The sequence below is a fragment of the Solanum tuberosum genome, unplaced genomic scaffold (assembly GCF_000226075.1).
Source record: "Solanum tuberosum cultivar DM 1-3 516 R44 unplaced genomic scaffold, SolTub_3.0 scf00263, whole genome shotgun sequence".
Taxonomy (NCBI): Eukaryota; Viridiplantae; Streptophyta; class Magnoliopsida; order Solanales; family Solanaceae; genus Solanum; species Solanum tuberosum.
In genome coordinates, this window is record NW_006239196.1 from 608,537 (window position 1) to 628,901 (window position 20,365).

The 20,365-nt window shown below is 32.1% G+C and overlaps 2 protein-coding genes across 2 annotated transcripts; one reads left to right on the forward strand and one right to left on the reverse strand.

Moving 5' to 3' along the window:
* The first annotated feature begins 8,631 nt into the window (after positions 1 to 8,631).
* Positions 8,632 to 15,391, forward strand: LOC102603657 (uncharacterized). Its single transcript, XM_006358371.2, has 7 exons — positions 8,632 to 9,321; positions 13,020 to 13,150; positions 13,243 to 13,360; positions 13,759 to 13,869; positions 14,021 to 14,136; positions 14,227 to 14,381; positions 14,616 to 15,391. The coding sequence occupies exons 1-7, from the start codon at positions 8,796 to 8,798 to the stop codon at positions 15,103 to 15,105; spliced, it is 1,647 nt and encodes a 548-aa protein (XP_006358433.1). The 5' UTR covers positions 8,632 to 8,795; the 3' UTR covers positions 15,106 to 15,391.
* A 989-nt stretch (positions 15,392 to 16,380) lies between these two features.
* Positions 16,381 to 18,409, reverse strand: LOC102603989 (BSD domain-containing protein 1). The gene has a single exon (XM_006358372.2). The coding sequence runs from the start codon at positions 18,252 to 18,254 to the stop codon at positions 16,725 to 16,727; it is 1,530 nt and encodes a 509-aa protein (XP_006358434.1). The 5' UTR covers positions 18,255 to 18,409; the 3' UTR covers positions 16,381 to 16,724.
* Between the last annotated feature and the right edge of the window lie 1,956 nt (positions 18,410 to 20,365).

The window sequence follows — 20,365 nt, forward strand, 5'->3', positions numbered from 1 at the left end:
TACAAGTACTTCTTGGTCCTCAAAAAAAAAAAAAGTGGCATATCTTTGTCATCTTTAATAAATAAAAGTACAATTTGCTTGTTTGAGGGAATTTATTTTTAATTTCTTATATAATTGTCAATAATTTTTATTTCATAAATTAATTTTCTATGTTGAGTCAAAATAAAAATACATTTTTTTTCCTTGTTTTATATTACCTACGTGTCTAGTCCTGAGTGTGCGAGGTGTCAAGTATGTCACATTGATTGAGAGTTACTTACCTCATGTAGTAGGCGGAGACACTCTTCCGTTGAAAAATTACATTATGTAGCTAGGTAAAAATATTTTTTTATATACTATAGATCGATATTACATATTGATACTTCTTGACTTCTAGTGATTTTACTTTTCTATATATTAACACTTCTAAATCGAAATTCTAGCTTCGTTATGGGCTCACACAATAGATTTAGTACATTTTTCTAGTCGTAGGAGTAGAGGATTTGTTTTTTCCCAAGGTTGAGGATTTGTTAGAATGTCTCGTACATATTGGTTATGAGAATAGATTGTTTTTTAAAAAGTTCTTGGATAATCCTCACAGCATAAGGTAATTTTTGGAATTGAGTTAAATCATCATGAATATATTTTCTTCCGAAGACCGGACTAATCCCTATTATTTTGTTTACGTGATGTTAAGCCATTGTTAATGTTGTATTTTTATGCTCTATATGTTCAGTCCACTTAGGTGAGAAGTGTTAAAATACCTAATAATGATTGATAAAATTAGCTAGCTTCTTTTTTTTCTAATATGCTTTTGAGCAATTTTTACCGCATAAACTTATTTTTGAAATGAAGTTTGACACAATATCCATTTTCTTAACAGGATTTTCCAAAAAAAAAAATAGCCACTAGAGGGAAATAAATTAAAACTCAAGCTTGGATATTTGGAAGACATATATATCTATCAAATATCCCCACTTGTTTGTCACTACTTTACTCCTACAATATTTTTTAAAAAAAAAGAATTTAAATGTGCTTTTATCAACATTTTATACCTTTGTAATTCCATCTTTTTTTTTTTGTTTGTTCTTTCTTTAATCTATATATCTAAAAATACCAGCATTATAAAGGAGAGAAGAATCTCTTTCCAGTTTGTACGTTGAGCATGTGAAAAGTCATGTTATTCGGTGGAGAATAAATACAAGCTATAATATATAAGCGTGCTTTTTAACTTGGTTTTATATGATATTGATGTCCTATAACTTTGAGTGTGCACATGGCAATCCGTGTTTAAGTGTCCTACATGGAATCATAAATGGCAATCCGCGTTCTACGTAACATTCTATGTTATGCCATGTATAACGTATGTATCTATTTATTTAATTTTATATAAATTTAAATATTTATTTGTGCACATTCAAAATTAAAGAACATAAAAATCAGATAAGAACAAATTAAATAACATATTTATGAATTTATGCAAAAATATTTTCAGAAAAAATTGACACAAGAGTTAATTATTTCTCGAAAATTGTTAAAACAAATGCGATTATTTGGCAGTAATTTGGGGACAGATTAAAATACCTCCTAGGATCCGTTGATTGGTGTTCATCGATATCGAAGATGGATCTTTTGAATTAAAAATTAGAGTAGGTAATAAGGACGGTACGGTGCACTAAATAAAAATTCCTTCAATATATATAGGGTTCGAAGAAGAATTGGACCATATTGATCTATTTATACAATGTCGTTTTATATTTTTACAAGAATAAAAATTGTTTTCATTGTTATAACCTGTGATAATCTAATCACATGAAGTCAATTCTTATAGTTATACGTGGAATATTTAATTTGTATGGCTTCAGTGATGAGAATATTTTTTATTTTGATGATGCATGTATTAAGAACAAGTATAAGTTAATTATGTAAATAAGCTCTTCTGAAAATTCATAAATTGGTGATTAATTGTCACTGGGCAACACATTACACATTAGCAAATGAATGCTATAAATTCCTTTGAAAAATTATCAAATAATATACAGTCATACAATATACTCTAAATTCTTGTTGTCGAAGGAACTGAAACAACGAATACATAGTTGCGTCAAAGCTTAATTATTTCATATATAATTAAATATTGGTAGCAACTTTTCTCTTCGTTTATAAAGAATTGTGTGTACACCAATAATTTCACAAAATTAGTTTGTTAATTAAGCTAAAGTTTCTTTTTTTAGAACCAAAAGTACTTTTGTCTAACCGTCAGAGCACATGTAATTATGAATAAATAATCCAATCACTAAAAGATGACACTCTATCCTACTTAACCCTAAGAATGTACTCCCTCCGTTCTATTTTATATGTCACTTTTTTTATTTGTACTTGCATTAAGAAATGAGGTAAATTTAACTTTATGCCCTTATTTAATGTTTTCTTAAGACAACTTTATAATAAATGATTAATATGTTAGATTTCAAAAATATAAATGCATTTGGATGACTATTTAAATTTTAGAGTTTATTTTTGGAGCCAAATTTTTCACCAATTGGTCCAAAAAAAAATTAAAAATCAAGTTTTTCCCACCTCAATTTTCCTATATATTTTGTGTAAAATGTTTTTTTGTATATAAATTCTTAAAGCAAACATGACAATATCACAAAATTTCTTTGAATTTTTTGAAATGTCATCTTCCTTGATAAAATTTGTTGACTCTTCAACTTTTAAGATTATTTTTGAATTTTTTTCATCTTTTATTTTTAATTTGTTTGTTGATATTTTTTTTTCAAAATCAGATTTTATAGAATAAGTAGTGAATAAAGAAAGTAGTTAATTAATGAATGAAGTGTTCTCCCAATGAAATTAACTACTTGTAGATTTCCTAGGTTAGTCAAAGTAAATACATTTTCAAGATTAATTAATTAATCTATTAAGGATATAATGGGCAAAATATGATAGTTTATGCATAAATTTTATAAAATGACATATATTGTGGTCCAGCTATTTTTAGAAAGGGATGACATATAAAATGGGACAGAGGGAGTATTTGAGATTTTCTATTAAGGGTTTGGAGAGAATATTTCTACTTTTATTTGTTGTGAAATTTTAGGGAATAAGACAGAGCATCTCTTTTTATAAAGTCTTAGTTACATTTTTAGCTAATTAAATAATAATTCTTCATTACCTTTTAACTAATTTTGTATTAATAATATTTTTAAATTTCAGCAAATTAAGAAAAAAATTATTTACTTATTTCAATTCTACTCTTATAGTATGTTATACCAATTCGTGTGAGATACACTCAAACTGATTTGTATTATGCTTACATATGATGTGTGTCTACTTGTTCAACTTTATATAATTTTAAGTATTTACTTTCGCATCCCCCAAAATTTGAGAACATAAATGTCAGCTTAAATCAAATTAAAGACATGTTTATCTGTTTATGTATTATACCTAACTAAAATGAGGGTGAGAAATCAATAACGATTGTGGTGGAGTGGTAAGTACTCTTTCATTCTTAACCAAGAGGTCCTGGGTTTGAGTCACGCCTTTATTAGGGAACGATTTACTCCCAACATGAGACTTTCCGACGTGAATCCAAATTTAATCGGACTTCATGGTACAAAGTCGCATACTCGCATTTGTGAGAAAAAGGGTGAGAGAGTAACTCTTTTTTTGTGATGCCTTTTTATCTTAGACTTTCTATATTCTTTTATACAATGATGATAGTGTTCTTTTTTTTTTCTTTTCATCTATTATTATACTATATAAAAATTTGTATTTTGTTGTTTGTTGAAGATAGTAAATAGATGATGATTCTAGTTCATATTTCAGTTGAATAAGGAATCGTTTGCATGTGCGTAATGCGCTTCTTCGGTGGTCTCAATTTATTTAAATAGTAGCCATTTTTCGTGCCTCCCTTACTGTTCTGTAGCTAACTGCTCCCCGCACTCACCTTCGCGGCGGGGCCTATTATAGCCTCTCTTTTTTCGGTAGTCAATGAAAATTTAGAATTTAAAATTTTTGGGTGTAAACATTATCTTAGCTCAAATATGAGCTTTAATATCCGTAGCTAACTGCTCCCCGCACTCAGCTTAGCAGCGGGGACTATTATAGCCTTTTTTCCTGTTGCCGTCTGCTAACCAACAATAGCGCTCCACTTTTTTGGTCCCATATATATATATATGCCCACGCTCACCCAACGACTTTCTAGTATATATAACAAACAGAAACGGAGTTAGGTGGGGTTCATTGGTTCAGACGAATCTAATAGCTTTTTCGTAGATTTTGTATCTGTACTAGAAAATTAATTAAATATATATGTATATATTAATTTGTGAAACCCTAACAAAATTGATTGACGGTTCTAAAGAAAATTTAGAACCCCCAAACTTTTTATCCTGGCCCGCCTCCGAATTAACAAATGACCAAATGTGTTACATCACTTCTTTAATTTGTGCGCCATTTATTTTTGTTTTTCTATAAATATATCTAAGGTCCGAGTATTTTATCCAAAAAAATATCGAAAATAAAGAAGTCATCGCAAAATTATTAGAATTGATCACTAATTGGTATGGATAAATATTATTTATTGTTGTTCTTGATTCAAAGTTTGTCATGCTTCAGATCTTGGGTGAGGTGAATTAGCACTCATGAGTCATGATCTTAGCAGGTTCATTCTATGTACATAGATATTTTGGGTACATCGAGACTTGATCCCGATATGTTTTCTGTTATATGATATAATAGAGGTTTTATAGATTAGTATATACGTTTTAAGTTATATTTTCAGGCTTATCGACTTCAATATGTATAAATTAAGTATTTTCTCATGTTAGTTGAAATTCAAGTTCCATATCAATTGCATATATGTTTTGTATGTATATTCAAATAGAATTAATTTGCTAGTTAAATTATAGTATCAAAATTAAGATAGTACTCGATATATATCAATCCACCTAGCGTATCCATGTTTAGAGTATGACAAACTTCATTATTTATGATTGAATTCTACGCATGCATATTTGTTATAATAAAAGACAATCAAATATCATATTTCTAACTACTTTGGATAAAAATAGAAATACAACAAATACTAATATGTTCGTCATCTACAATCATTTCCAAGTTAAAAATACAAAATTACGATTGTGGTACAATATTTTTCCAAATTAATATTTCCACGCACGAGTGAACCTGACTCCCTATTATAAATCAAATATATGAAATAAATATTATTACGTCATTTTGTAATATTAAAATTAACCTCTTATATATCTATTTTATTATATATTATTAAAATATGTAATTATCTCATCTGACATGTAACATGATAGTGGTTCATACTTCGTGGTAAATAATTATTCGTATTATATGTTTATATTAACTGATGAATGCACATCATATGTACACAAATATACATAATGATTATTAAATCATAACTAATAAAATATACATTTATTTTGTTAAATCACTCAAATTACAATAAATTATGTCAGTTTGGTGTAAAATTCTTCTAGTTCATGATCATTTTTTAAGGATTTAGATTTATTATTAAGGTCCTCAGTCTTACAAAGATTTGACTAGTAACATCTCTCGAACGTTAATTTAACTAATATTACTAATGCTTACTCGATGCAAGTAAATATTTATTGTGGTTCATTTATGATTGAATCTAAATGAATGTAATTTTAAGTTAACTGATATTAATTGTCCATTTTTTTTAGAATACAAAATGAAAGTTGTGGTAATTTGACTAATTAAAACTTATTTTAAAATTAATAAGAGTGAAAAATATTTATATCCCAATTTTACTGCAAATATTAACAGTAGACGTAATTCTTATGTCATGTTTGCTTTCCTTGATAATTTTTCTCATGACTTCAACTATGTAAACATTTTTACATTGTATGACATTTTATCCTTTTCACTTACACTCTGTTTGGATCATCATTACCCATTATTTCATAATGTATTGTATTGTATTGTACTCTATTGTACTGTATTGTATGGTTGATACAATGTTTGGCTAGACTGTATTGTTTGTTGTTGTTTAATAACATTTTTATTGTTTGGTTTGACTGTATCGTATTGTATTGTAATTTATAAATTTACTAAACTATCCTTAATTATTCTAGGGTAGGAGGTTTGACTAGAATTAAATAATATAAGGTAAATGGTAAAATAGTACTCCCTCCGTCCCATTTTATGTGATGTACTTTGATTTGGCACAAACTTTTAAGAAAAATGGAAAGACTTTTAAAACTTGTGGTCCCAAAATGAATGATAGAAATTTGTGTGGTTGTAAATCATTTCATTAAGGGTAAAAAAGACATTTCATAGGCAAATTGTTACTTAAAATAGAAATGTGTCATTCTTTTTGGGACTGACTAAAAAGGAAAGTGAGTCATATAAATTGGGACAGAGGGAGTATTACGAAATATTATGTAAAGATTTAATTGGAAAAAGAAATTAAATAACAGTGGAAACACACCAAATTGGTTGTTCCATAAAATGGGAGTTTTCATTGTTACGTAACAACGGAATTTAACAATACAATACAATACATTTTAAGTAACAATCAAAACAAACATTGTAGGTATAGTAACGATACAATACAATACAATGGGTAACAATGATCCAAACAGAGTGTTAAGGTATTTTACTTAAAGTTTAAATATTATTTTATCCTTTTAACTTATGTTAATTTAATATTACGTGTATTATGCATGCATGTAGTCTGTGTGCGCAGTGACAGTGACGAAGTCAAAAATTTATTAAAAAGTGTCAAAATATAAAAATGTAGTCACACATAAAAAAAATTATAATAAGGAGAATCAATTTTTTTATAATTATGGAGAATCAAAATATAATATTTATATATAAAATAAAATTTTAATTTAGCTAAACAGTGTAATTGTTTGTGTCAATTAATAATTCATTAATGAAATGTTTTCTACATTAATTTAAAATTTATTTAAGGTATAAATACATAATCTTTCAAGAATTTATTATATAATCTACCTCAAATTTTTAATAATTACTAGCTTTTTGTGTAATCCACATAAAGTATATACTTCTAAATTTTTTAACTCTCTTTCATTTTAAATTGTGAAAATAAATATTTTAATATTGATTGCTATTTTTTGACACTGGAAAATTATATTTATTCTAAAAAAGATTAGTTTGACTCGTTTGTTTTGTTATTGAACGTCCGTAACTTGTATATATGCTATATTATATTATTATTTCTTACTCTTTTTCAAAATAAAATTAACATGTAAATGATTTTTATCTAATTAATTAATTAATTAATGAATAAATAAATAGTTGTTATTATTGTTGCTCTTTCACCGCTCTTCCACATTTATTTGAATTCACATAATTAAATTGTAGGTAAGTTTTACCATTCATATAACTCGTGACTTTATTATTAGTTTTTTTTATAAAAAAAATTTGAGAGCCGACAGGTAAGGAAGAAAAGTTCTAATGGGAGACCCCATCCCATGTAAAATGGCTTACCGAATTTCATCGACAAGGTAAAAGTTTAGAAACTAAATAAATTGAGTTATTAGAAATAAAATAATATATATTAATTACGTTAATGATGTGAGTATACGTAAAAGCGTCCGTCATATATTAATGGTTTAATATAAACATCAAATGGAGACATCAATATTAATGATCAGTAGTATTTATTAAAAGAGATTTGCTTGTATTTACTTCTTAAATGACCTAATTATGCATGTAGAAGGATTATATCATTAATTAGTACAGATAACTGGAGTAACTCTGGCAATTTATCTCAAAATGCCAAATTCAACTAGTAATAATAACGCATGTAGTTTTTTAAATTATTTGTGAGGTAATTTGAGTATGATTTTTCATATTATAACGTTATTATAGTCAATTAACATCATGAAATATTATTTATGATATTTTCCATTAAGTTGGATTAATAAAATCAACCATTTTGCTATGCATTTAAATTACTAAACAACTTATATTTTGTACAGCCATGTTAATTGCGTTGAGAATGTCTCATTTTGTCCTTCGATTTTATTATTACTTCTTGTTTTCTAGCTTCAATTGCAACATTATGTATTGTTGTTACTATTCTCTTTCATTATATTCAACATGATTGTTTCAGTACTATATGTTCCTTTTCATACTCATTTTTGTTATTCTATTCATTTCAATTTATTCGTCTTGCTTTCCTATTTAATCCATTCTCAAAAAAATATTTCTTTTTTAATAACTCTTTAATTCTAGCTTTTTACTTTACATGTTTAAAACTTCAAGATTAATTCACAATTTGATAGAACGTATCTTTTCTTTAAAACCATAAGAATCATAAATTCTTTTTATTTTCTTAAACTATGTATCAAGTCAAAACTATACAAACGAATTGAAGCGACATAAATACGTTTTACTCTAGAATCTATTGAAAATAATTTCCCTATCTTTAGAAGATAGGTATAACGTATAAGACTACGTACACATTATTCTCTCTTAACCCCGCTTATTGCGATAAAAAAAAAAAACTAGCAATTAAAAAACTCAAATTTGACAATTTGCCAGGGTGCTACATGGCCCACTTACCCCCCACGGACTTCCCACCCCAAAATCTCTTTGTAAAAGCCTCCAAAGAAGCCTTCTAAATACCCACCAAATCCCTCCTCCAAACCCCAAAATCTCTCTCTAAATACATTACTGTTGCAACAATTTTAGACTATTCAACAGAACAAATTTTCAGCTGCCCCCCAAAAATACTGGAAACTTTCACTCACCTCATAAAATTCAACTCTGCCTGTTTCAAGATGCCGCCGGCAGCCGGCGTTGTTGCGAATTCCGATCGAGTTTCATTTGGTAATTCTATGGTTATCCCTACTGCCGGTGCTCCGGTAATCCAACAACCTCCAATGACGTCGGAAACATTCGCTAAGGATGCAATTATAGCGTGGTTCAGAGGTGAATTCGCCGCTGCAAATGCGATTATTGATGCGCTTTGTAATCATATCACTCAGCTGGAAGGCGACCGATCGGAGTATGAACCGGTTTTCTCCGCTATACATCGACGGAGACTGAATTGGATCCCGATTCTTCAGATGCAAAAGTATTATTCGATTGCTGATGTAACGCTTGAACTCCGTAAACTCGCTGCTAGAAAAGTGAGTGATAGAGTCGAGGTCGCCGACGTGAAACAGAGCGAAGTAGTGAAGGAATCGTTTAATGAGAAGATCAATTGTCACGATGAGTCGGAAAATGCAGGCAGTGAGGTGGTGGATGTAGATTCAGTTAGAGATGATTCAAATGGATCGCCGGAAAGTGAGATCACGGATACAGGTAAGTATTTAATGATTTTAAAAAATATATATATTACTATTTATTTTAAAATCTTGAGCCAAGATTCAAGTGCATAAAACAAATAATTGAACTGTGTTTCAATAATCAAGAATTAAAAAATTATAGAGAATATTCGTGTATTTCTAAATCTTATATGTAATTTTTTACTCTGTTTTTCTTATAATCTCTTGAAAGAGACTTTTCTGTGCTTGTTCTCATATAAGTATTCATATGTCTTAGCCGTTAAAGTTTTTTTATTTTTTTTCGACGTTTGATAGTTACATTAAGGTATCAAAAATTTGTGGTTTAATCTGTTTATCTGATCGTATTTGATTGCTATTGTCACAGTTTTTTTGTATATCTGCTCCGTATTATTTTGCTGTTATTACTACTTTGATTTGTTTGTGGTAAAAGCCACTTATAATCTATTTTTTTTAAACTCGTGGAATTTAATTGGGTATGTTGTTGTAGTATTAAGGGAGGTTAAGCCTTACCACGGTGTAGGACCCAGTTATGAGGCTGACGTTTGCAACAATTTTTTTCTGAATTCAGATTTTTATTTAAGTATTAATATATTATCATTCTACCACAACTCACATTTTAATAGTTAATGTCATTCTTGGCAAATTTCACATCACAAAATAAACTATACGGTCAGCGTAGAAACAGAGTAGAGAGTATAGTTTCAAAAGTTCTTTTCTTAATTATCTTGAAATTCATTTTAGATTGCAGTTACTATTACTAGGGAATTTTGACTTTTTCGGACGTGTTTTAAAAGTTTTTATTAGAAAAGAATTTGATATTAAAAAATATTTTATGTTGTTACTTAGGAAAAAGGTAAAACTTTATTTTTAAAAAAAAAAAATGAAATCGGACTTAACATATTAAATATGTTGATTCTTTCACGTTGAATCTGACTATTGGGTTTGGATCTCAATCTAATTAATTCATCTAGGGAAAAATATCTTATTCTTGAATTTGAAATTATGGAAATTTCTCCCTTTTCCTTAAATTTGACCATTCAATATTTCAAACCTACAAATTCAATTAACTTAAATTCGCGCCACATACAATTTTTTTTTTAAAAAAATGCTCTCTAGCAGAAGATTTTCCTTCTGATGGTTGAAAATTCTCATTTCTGTTTAAATTTAAGAAAATGAGTTTTTTTTTTTTTTACAAACTGAAAAAAAAAAAAAAAAAAAAGATGTGAAAATTTTCTGTCAAAGTTTTCAGGCCAAAACCCAATTTGGTGTGATGAAATTCAAGTGAAAGTTGTCATCCTTCTCGACCACTTTATTTTCAAATAGAAGACCAAAATATTCAGATTTTTAGGGATGACTTTTTCAGCTTTACCATTCCAATGTCAATCCCTTTATCCGTTATTTTCTCTTTCGAATTGGAAATGAAAACTTTAGTTAAATGCTGTTGATTTCCCAATGTTTTCTATAGGAAAAAAAGTTTTGACAAAACCAATGTGGGGGAAAAAGGGGTGTTGTAATTTTTGGTGCAGCAGAGAATCAGAAATCAGAAACACAGTGAGTTTCACTGTACCAAAAAAAAGTACACCCTTCCTGCCAATGTATGCTATACTATTTGACTTGATATAAATTTATGGTCTAATATTTGAGCGAATAAAAAGAGAAATTTTAAGTTAAATTATTTTCAATTGAAGAAATGTGATATTTTTTTTAAAAGTGTTTCATATAAATTGAGACGGACGAAGAAAAATTTAGGTAAAAGAAGACGGCTCTATTAAATAGATGCCTCGAGGTTGGTATCAGAGATAGAATTGACTCATTAAATTGTTCTTACTTTATTTAGTTGTGGTCTCAAACGTGTGCTGTTTTGACGAACGTCATACCTCTGTTTTTGTTGGCTTTAGGGTTTGGCTAAAGTTTTGGCTGGAATTGACTAACCTAATTCATTAGGTTGGTTAGAATTAATTCAAGTTCGTTTTGTGAAAATAATATTAGCTATAAGTTGGCCATTGAACTCTAGATACAAATAATAAAAGAATACTTTCATCATTTTAGTTTATGTGGTGGCCTAATTTATTAACTAAGCAGCTGTTCAATAAAGAACAAATGATTGAAGAGCTTTCATTGAATAATGCAAGTGGGATGGGCTATTTCCATTCCAAGTTGCGTCTTAGTTCGGCTTGATTTAAAGAAAAGATCATATAGAGACACATGATCAATAAAATGGTTGAGATTTACGAGATGGTGATTTTCATGTGCGAAAGCTGGTCCACTATTACTATTTGCAGGCTTATTAGTGAAAATATATTTTCTATTTATAGATGTAAGATCAATACTTAAATAAATAAAAAAAGGTATCGAGGAAAAAAAATCTTAAATCACCCAATTGTCTTTGGGGGGACTGTTTAATTTTGGTTCACTTTTTGTGTGATCCAATAATTTTGGGGGTTTGGGCCAAGGCACTTGTTGTAGTATTCCGTATTCATTTGGTAGGTTTATAGTGTGGGCCACCTGCCTTGTCTCTCTTTCCTCTCCAAGTGTTAGTGCTGGCTGCTTTCATTTTCTTGTCGCAATGCTATAATGGAACGCCGGAAAGTTCTGTCCCCTCTATATCTTTTTGGTCTTAAATTAGACATATACTAATATTATAAAATGATTTTGTTGCTTAGTATATGCTTTTAAAAACGAATATGCTTTATTAATATTAGCAACACGGGATTAGGGATTCCTCTTATATAACTTGATCATGTTGCTAACCAATTTATCAATCTACTAGTTCACTTTTAAAAACTACAACCATATGACTGATCAGAGGTGGAGTCAGAATTTGAAGTTGATTATAATTCCTTAAGTTATTGAATTCTAAATTAATAGTTTATACAGATTCGATAAATTGTTTTAAAGACAAATATAAGATTTGGATCAACATTACTGGGTTTGGCACTCACAAACCGTATTGTTGCTCCACCCATGGCCCTATCTTTTCGTGTGTTATTAATGGTGGTTAGGTGAACACTAATGGAATTGGAACTGTAGCACTTGTTTGGTATCATTATGTGGGGACTAGTTGATTTTGCCCCGTTCTTTTACTGTGGCTTAATGTTATATATGGTGTCATTTCCATCAATATAAACGTGGTCAACGATAAATAGATTACATTTTAAGCCATGGTAAAAGAGTATTGTCTTTTTCAGTTTTTCTTTTCTGTTTTGGTAAGGGACGTAATTTTGCCCATTTACCAAATTCAGCCAGAACTGACACTCTTAACACCAATGCTCATATTGAGTCTACAAGAAAAATATTTAACTCATAACCAGAGTAATATGTTTATAGATGATACTTATTAGTTGACAATATGTTTTAGATGTAATAGCACTTGCATTGTTGGTCCTGTTCTAGGAGTGGTTAGGTACTTAGGTCTTTCAGAGATTTATACGTTTAGGAAAATATTTGTTTAACACACTTAACAACTTTGTTAAAGATTGTGTCTGCAAAAACACTACTAACTTATAATGAGTAATGATGGTCATATCAAACTGTCAATGGACATAGTGAAATTGCTTTCAAAAATGCACCATCAAGGTTTCTTGTTATTGCCAAGACATATGATCAAGCATGTTACAGTGATCCGTTACTTCAACTAACTAGCTAGTGGAATTTTACTTGCATCATTGTGGATAGAGAATACACATATTTTAATTGCTTACTTTTATTTTATAGGATCTCAAGAAGTACAGCATTTCCTGGATTCTGATGAATTTTGCACAAACCATGAAAACTGCGAGGCGAGGCATGACCAGATGAAGATGACAAAGGGTTTTGTATCAAAGGAACCAGTCAAAGGACATATGGTAAGTCCTCCATTTCCTTGTTATTTTACATCCATTTTGGTAGGATATGAATGTTGTCAAGATCTTAAACTTCCCTACATTGTTGCTGGCAGGTGAATGTTGTGAGAGGTCTCAAGTTATTCGAAGACGTTTTTACTACGAATGAAATCTCTAAATTAGATGACCTTGTGAATGAACTTCGAGTTGCTGGTCAAAATGGTGAACTCTCAGGTGGATCCTGTGATTCGTGACGCTTTTATAGTTATTGTTGTTTCCTTTTTGGGGCGAAGTTATGAGATAGTAAAAGGACACCTTCTGTAGGTTTGCTGGAGCAGGTTTGAGCATTTGTTTTTTCTTTATGACTAATTGCAGCTGCCTTAAAATCATTGTTTGTGACTTGGTGCTTGAGGTTGATGCCTGACTTTGTTTTCACTCAAACTTCCCTTTTGCTTATAATCTGATGAATCAAACAAGCACCAAAAACATCAACTAAAGTTAAACTTCTTCTACTTCTTTTTTGGTAGCCTTGTCATGTTTTGCGACACAGCAATGTCAAATCTGATTTACTATTTATTTCTCCAATGTGTGATCTTGGATAAGTTCCTGATTGATCTGTGACTGTGTTTCAGGTGAAACTTTTATTCTGTACAACCAGCAGGTGAAGGGCAGCAAAAGAGAGCTAATTCAGCTTGGTGCACCAATTTTTGAGCATGTAAAAGAGGACGCCGCATGTCAGAAGAGTAAGTAAAAACGCGTCTTAAAACATACCACCTGTTGTTGCTATTTGTTGTTTTACAAGATTTGACCATTGTCCCCCAATTCTCCTCAACTTTAATCTCCAGTTCTAATTCTTTCATACCTATCATAACTTGGAAAAATGCCAACTTTCAGGTCACAATGAGCCCATTCCAGCCCTTCTGCAAGGTGTCATAAACCACCTGATTCAGTGGCATCTAATATCAGAGAATAGAAGACCTAATAGCTGCATCATCAACTTTTTTGATGAGGTATTTGCATTTATTCTAGAGTTATGTTGGCCTGCAACATTTTTATCAGTATAAAAATGAAGCCTAAATGCTTGTCTGCTGCTATTTTAGGGGGAGTATTCACAGCCTTTCCTGAAACCACCTCACTTGGAACAGCCAGTGTCCACCCTTGTCCTAGCTGACTCAATGATGGCATTTGGGCGAACACTTGTATGCGACAGTGAAGGGAACTACAAAGGCTCGCTTATGCTTTCTCTAAAAGAGGGGTATGTACTTCATTTATTGTAGGGGCTTTACACTGATGAAGCTTTTGCTCTGTAGTCCAGATTGGCACAGTAATTACAATCTTATTTTAGAGATGAATGGACTTTGCCGGAGTTTCAGCCATAACATGAAATCTTTTCTTCAATTTTTGTTGAAGTTCCATTTGATGATCATCCCTCTAAAACAAATGACTGTTCTTATGGTTGGTTTTGCTACATGTTGTTTAATATTTGCAGGTCTCTTTTGGTCATGAGGGGAAACAGTGCTGATATGGCCAGACATGCTATGTGCTCGTCTCCTAACAAAAGAGTTACGATCACGTTCTTCAAAGTCAGAACAGAGATGGGAAACAACTTTTCAGAAGCTGCTCCTCTGACTAGAGCCATGACCATATGGCAACCTGGTGTTCCAACACAATATGCAACTGCAAATAGAGCACACAATGGTTATGAGCCAATGGATATGATCCCCAAATGGGGGGGTGTTGTTCGATCTCCGGTGGTTATGCTGGCACCACTGCGTCCAGTAGTTATGAATCCCCGGAGGGCTCCTCGTGGTGGTACTGGTGTATTTCTGCCATGGAATGGTGGATCCAGAAAACCTGCAAAGCATCTTCCACCGCGTGCTCAAAGAGGACGGTTCCTTGCACTACCTCCCCCTGGTGACTCGCCTAAATCAGAGACCGCTTCAGAACCAAGTTTGGATCTTGATGGCAAATCCCCATAGATTCTGCAGTTTGAAGTCTTTAAATACCCTTTGTAGCTGAAGGGGCTTTCTCCTACTGTGTACAATGAGTGAGCATGAATTTGCTTTCTTTTTCTTATGGTGTTTCAAAGGTTTTCCTTCTCTTTTTTATTTACGTAGAGACTAGGCGTTGGCTGCTATACCTGTTCACCTATGTGATAGGCTTTAGAGATTACTGAGCTTAGGTAAATGGAGTGTATATTAGCCAAACAACAGGCTGAATTTTGTATTAAAGTTTTCATTTTTACACCAATCTCTTTTAAGGTCAGTAGGGAATCATTTTAGGTATTAACTATGTCTGGTTTATGTGGTTATCTGGAATTCATCATTATTGACTGATACAGCCTCAACATCCCAATTTTATAAAGACATGTTCACTTTATAAATGAAGAACTGGACATAACAATCTTGATTCAAACTAAAAAAATTTACGAAGAACGGAAATTAGCACAATCGAACTAACTGTATTATTGACTGATTCAGCCTCCTTGGTACTATGTTTTCTAGTTATAAAACTTGCATTACCATGTGAACAAAATACTTGTCTTTAAGTTGTCATTTCCCAGATCATATGTTGAAGGCCAGTAATAGTCGTTTTTTTTAGGTAATTATTATATTTGGTTTTCATGTTTCCTGAACCGAATTCCATCTTTATTGATCCATTCACCCTCAGCATGCAGTTTTTGCTTTAAAATGCCTCAGTATTTAGGGCACTTCCAGTATATGCCAAGTGAAAATTTGGTCTAAACTTCCTCTCGAGTCCCCAGTCTTGTCAATAGACATGAAGGACTGCACTTCCCTTTTGTATCTAGTTTATACTCGACCATCCTACCTTCTTTTCCCTTTTTAATGCCACTTTCTGTTATTACAGATAAACACAACAACTCGATGCACCTTCAGACACTGATTTCCGAAGAAAGAAGCTAGCTATGTTGATTAAGGTGGGGCGCGTTTCATTTCTTCCTTCCAAATAGAAGCTTTATCCAAATGAACATTCTCTGCGGACTGCAGAGTTGCCTTCTTTTATTGTTGTTATGCTTATATAAGTGGCTGAAACTGGTCGACCAACGAGAAATTAAGCTATGATATGATGTGAGAAATGACCTAAGGGAACGTACTAAGAAAGCATTTAATTTGCACAAGAGTATACATCAAGCACCGCAACGGGATAACATGATAGCAGGACAAATACCACATTGTAAGCATTAATAACATGATTCCAAAGAACTGAACACACTTCATGGAGGAGTTCATAAATGCAACAGAACAATGGGATAGCATTTTGTCTATGAGCATCATTGCTTTCATTCAAATTTCCCAAGTATACAAAAGGCACAAAAACATGTTCACATTATAAATGAACTGCTAGACATTGAAATCGCAACTACTAAACTAAAAGTTCAATATAAAGAATGAAAATCATGAAGCACAATCAAACAAACTGCCTGAGGCAATAAACATTATCTTACTTTACTATGTTTCAAGCTTTAAAGTTTAGTTCTTGAGTTCTGTTGGTATGCTAACTGCTTTGACATCCAAGATTTCTGCATATCTTAAGCTTGATTCACAATCTAAAAGCTTTCACAGGCTCATCATCATCTTCAATCCCAACTCAAATCCTCATCGTCCTCTTCAACACTAAGCCTCTTCCTCAAATCATCTCTATTAGAGCTTGCAACATGAGAAGTTGCCTTTTTGTCATCAATACCGTCAACGTCCTCAATCTCATCCCAATCCAAGTCGTCCTCATCGGCCCCAGTCTTTTGACTTGAAGCAATAGAGACATCACCATCTTTGCCTGATCCATCCTTATCAGTTTTCCCCTCTGAACCTTTTACTACCCCTTCCTCCTTTTTAACCAGAGGAGTAACTTCAGTGTCTTCTTTCTTACTATCTTTGTTATTTTCAACTGATTCTACGACCTTGCTCTTGCCACCACCATCTACATTAGACTGATTCTCTTCTTTTCTATCAACAGCAGCTGAACTTATAGTTTGTGATTCATCACTATGAGTGGCCTGTTTTACAACATTTGTTGAATCCTGCTTGCTTGGTTCACTTTTATCAACGTTGGTCGAATCTTGCTTGATTGGTTCACTTTTATTGGTAGGCACTTCCTTTGCAACGTTGGTCGAATCCTGCTTGCTTGGTTCACTTTTATTAGCAGGCACTTCATTTGCAACGTTGGTCGAATCTTGAGTGGCAGGTTCTTTCTTTACATCATTGACAGAGCTTTCAACAACAGATCCCTCTTTTCCCTTTTCATCGACTTTCGATTTGGCAATGCTCTCTTGTTCATTATCGTCTTCATCATCGACATCCCAAGACAATTCTTCTTCATCGTCTATAGCTATTGCTCTCTTCACAAGATTAGCTCTTACACTCTCTTGTTGCTTAAGCTTATACACTTTATAAAAATAACGACACCAAAATGTCTCATTATCAACTTCATTAGGCACAACCCTTTTGTATATACCTTCCAAAGATTCATTTTCTTCAATCAAAATCTCAACTTCCTTACTCTTCTCTTTCAACTCAAACTCAGATTTCCATTTCTTATACTCCTCCAAATCCTCAGGATCCATACAGAACGTATTCGGGTCACTTTGGATATTCATCAATTGCGATTCAAACCGACTGTACCGACCCGAATTCAAGGTCCGATTCGCATCTGGGGTTTCGGGTTCAGCATCAGAGGAAGCGAGTAGAGTATCTTTACCTTGTGATATAATCTCAGTTGTCGATTTGATAACGCCGTCAATTGCGTGGCTGACTGTAGTTCCGACCTCGATCGAGTTAGGAAGATCCTTAACAGCCCGACTAGCTACTTCACGGAACAATTCGGTTTCTTTCTTCAACCCGGATCCGAATTCCTGTAGATCCCGACGGTATGTCTCGAGTACTGATTCCGATCGGGTTGATAATGTCTTCAACAAACCTCCGAAACTCCAAACACCACCATCACCGCCGTCGTCGGCGGTTGAATCAGATCGTGAATTGGGTTTTTCAAGATTCTGATCCGGGTCAACTTCCTTTTCAGGTGATTGTTCCGGTGAAGAATCTTGGGGCTTTTTGGGTAGTGGAGGGTCCGGTTCCGGATCATCTGATAAGATGGATTTGAAGAAATCCATAAATTAGTGAAGCAGTGGAATGAAGAATCGATTTGAGTGTTGTGATTATTCGGTTCTGTCAAAGTGTCAATCTTGAAGACGATGTTGTTGCCAGTTGGCAGTTCCCATTCTCAGAGAAAGACTTCATTGGTGGGCCTTTGTTTTGCTTTGGACTCACTCTTTGTCATATACTGGACTGTTTTTACAATGTTGGGCCTAAAATGTGTTGTTTAAGGGAAAATTTAAGAAAAAATAGCAACTTTCACATATAGCAAATATAAAAATTATATTTGTATGTTATAGTTATAGTTTGCATAATTGCGCTCCATAGCAAACATAAATATGTATATTTCGCTATACATATACAAAAGAAAGCAATTGTATAATTTGTTTCAGTATACATATACAAAAGATCAATTGTATAATTTTGTGTTTGTATAAAGCGAGAGAGAGAAAGACAAAAGAAAACTGGGCAGGGAAAGATCATATTTGTATAATCATAAGTGTATAGGACGAAAATATGTGCATTTGTATTTGTATATACAATTTTCTCTCACTTTATATATTTGTGTTTGTATAAAGTGAGAGTGACGAGCGAGATCTGGGAGAGGGGAACGAAAATATATGTATATATACAATTTTCTCTTCCTTTATACAAACACAAACACAAAACACATTTTATACATTTGCGTTTGTATAAAAGTGAGAGAGGCGAGGGAGACTGCCCAGCGAGAACGAGAGTGGCGAGCGAGATTCACCACGAAGAGAGGCGAAATAGTAACAGTTTGTTATGGGGTACAATTAAATCAAACTATGGTTATATCATTTAATTTAAATTAATAGTTTGCTCTTATATACAATTTTCCATATACTAAATTATACCTATATATTTTTTAAATAATTAGGTATGTTACAACAACTTCAACATTTTGGATTTAATATTTAGTGAGAGACATTCAGATACACATATCCCTAAAAAAATAGTCAAGATTGGTTACATGCACACTTGAAGCATCCCTAATTAACGTTTTCGTTTCAATCAACTCTCTTTCTCTCTCATCAATCTCGCACTGCATGTCCTACATAAACATTCTCTCTCTTCCTTACTTCTCTCCCACATGGGTGAAAAAGAGTCGTCGGAAAATTCTAATGCACTTTTTTTGTCTTTCGTTCGGTTTGATTAGTGCTTCTCGTATTTGCATTGCTGAGTCACTTGGTTGGTGAAATCACTCTAAAATTTAAGTTTGACTTGTTTCGTGTATGCATGGGGCAGTGGCGGAGCTAGAATTTTGTCTTAGGAGTGTCAAAATATAAAGAAGTAAAATCGTGTAGAAGCCAAGAAGTGTCAATATATAATATATAAACATTAAACATATATTTTTATTCTAGCTATACAATGTAATTTTCCGATGAAGGGGTGTCGGTCAACACCTCTTAACTCCGCCACTGCATGGCGGCGGGGGGCGCTGAGGGGAACGAACACCTAAAACTATATATTGTATGTATGTCATATGCGTACGTCAAGTAGTTGTTGGCGTCTCTATTGAGAGAGTCTCACTAGTCACTGATGGGTTTTTAGATACACATAAATATATCTTGTATATATGGTACGAAAATACATAATCATAAATATATTATATCGATCACACACATTAATATCTAATCCTGATTGAAATCATGAGAATATAGTATCTGATTTTAACTATACGTGTTTTCAAAACAAAGATTGAATATATGTATATATATCTGAAGACGTCAATTGCATGTGTGACCAACTAGATCCAATTGATATAACGAAGAATAACTTATGTAACTACTGAAACATTGTATGTGTGACCAATTGTGTGTTACACCAACAAATTGATGTATGTGTAACTTACGTAAGAAATGGTCAAGTAATGAAGAATAACTTATGTGCAACAAATAGGGAAATATACGGCTTAAATTCAAGATTCTGAGTACATGATTGGAAGAAACATGCAAATAGATACAATAACGTAAAAGTGACATTAAACAGAGACACATTTATCTTTTGAAGATTGAAATGTGAATTATGCTCAGAAAAAGGTGTATTTGTCTTTTAAGTTTCTAGTAACGCTAAGGTGGATCTAGATAGATTTCCAAGTGTATGA

Coding starts and splice junctions, on each gene's coding strand:
- LOC102603657 (XM_006358371.2), top strand. CDS start 8,796: ATGCCGCCGGCAGCCGGCGTTGTTGCGAATTCCGATCGAGTTTCATTT. Junction 13,870..14,020: donor GGACGCCGCATGTCAGAAGA/GTAAGTAAAAAC, acceptor GCCAACTTTCAG/GTCACAATGAGCCCATTCCA. Junction 14,382..14,615: donor ATGCTTTCTCTAAAAGAGGG/GTATGTACTTCA, acceptor TAATATTTGCAG/GTCTCTTTTGGTCATGAGGG.
- LOC102603989 (XM_006358372.2), bottom strand. CDS start 18,254: ATGGATTTCTTCAAATCCATCTTATCAGATGATCCGGAACCGGACCCT.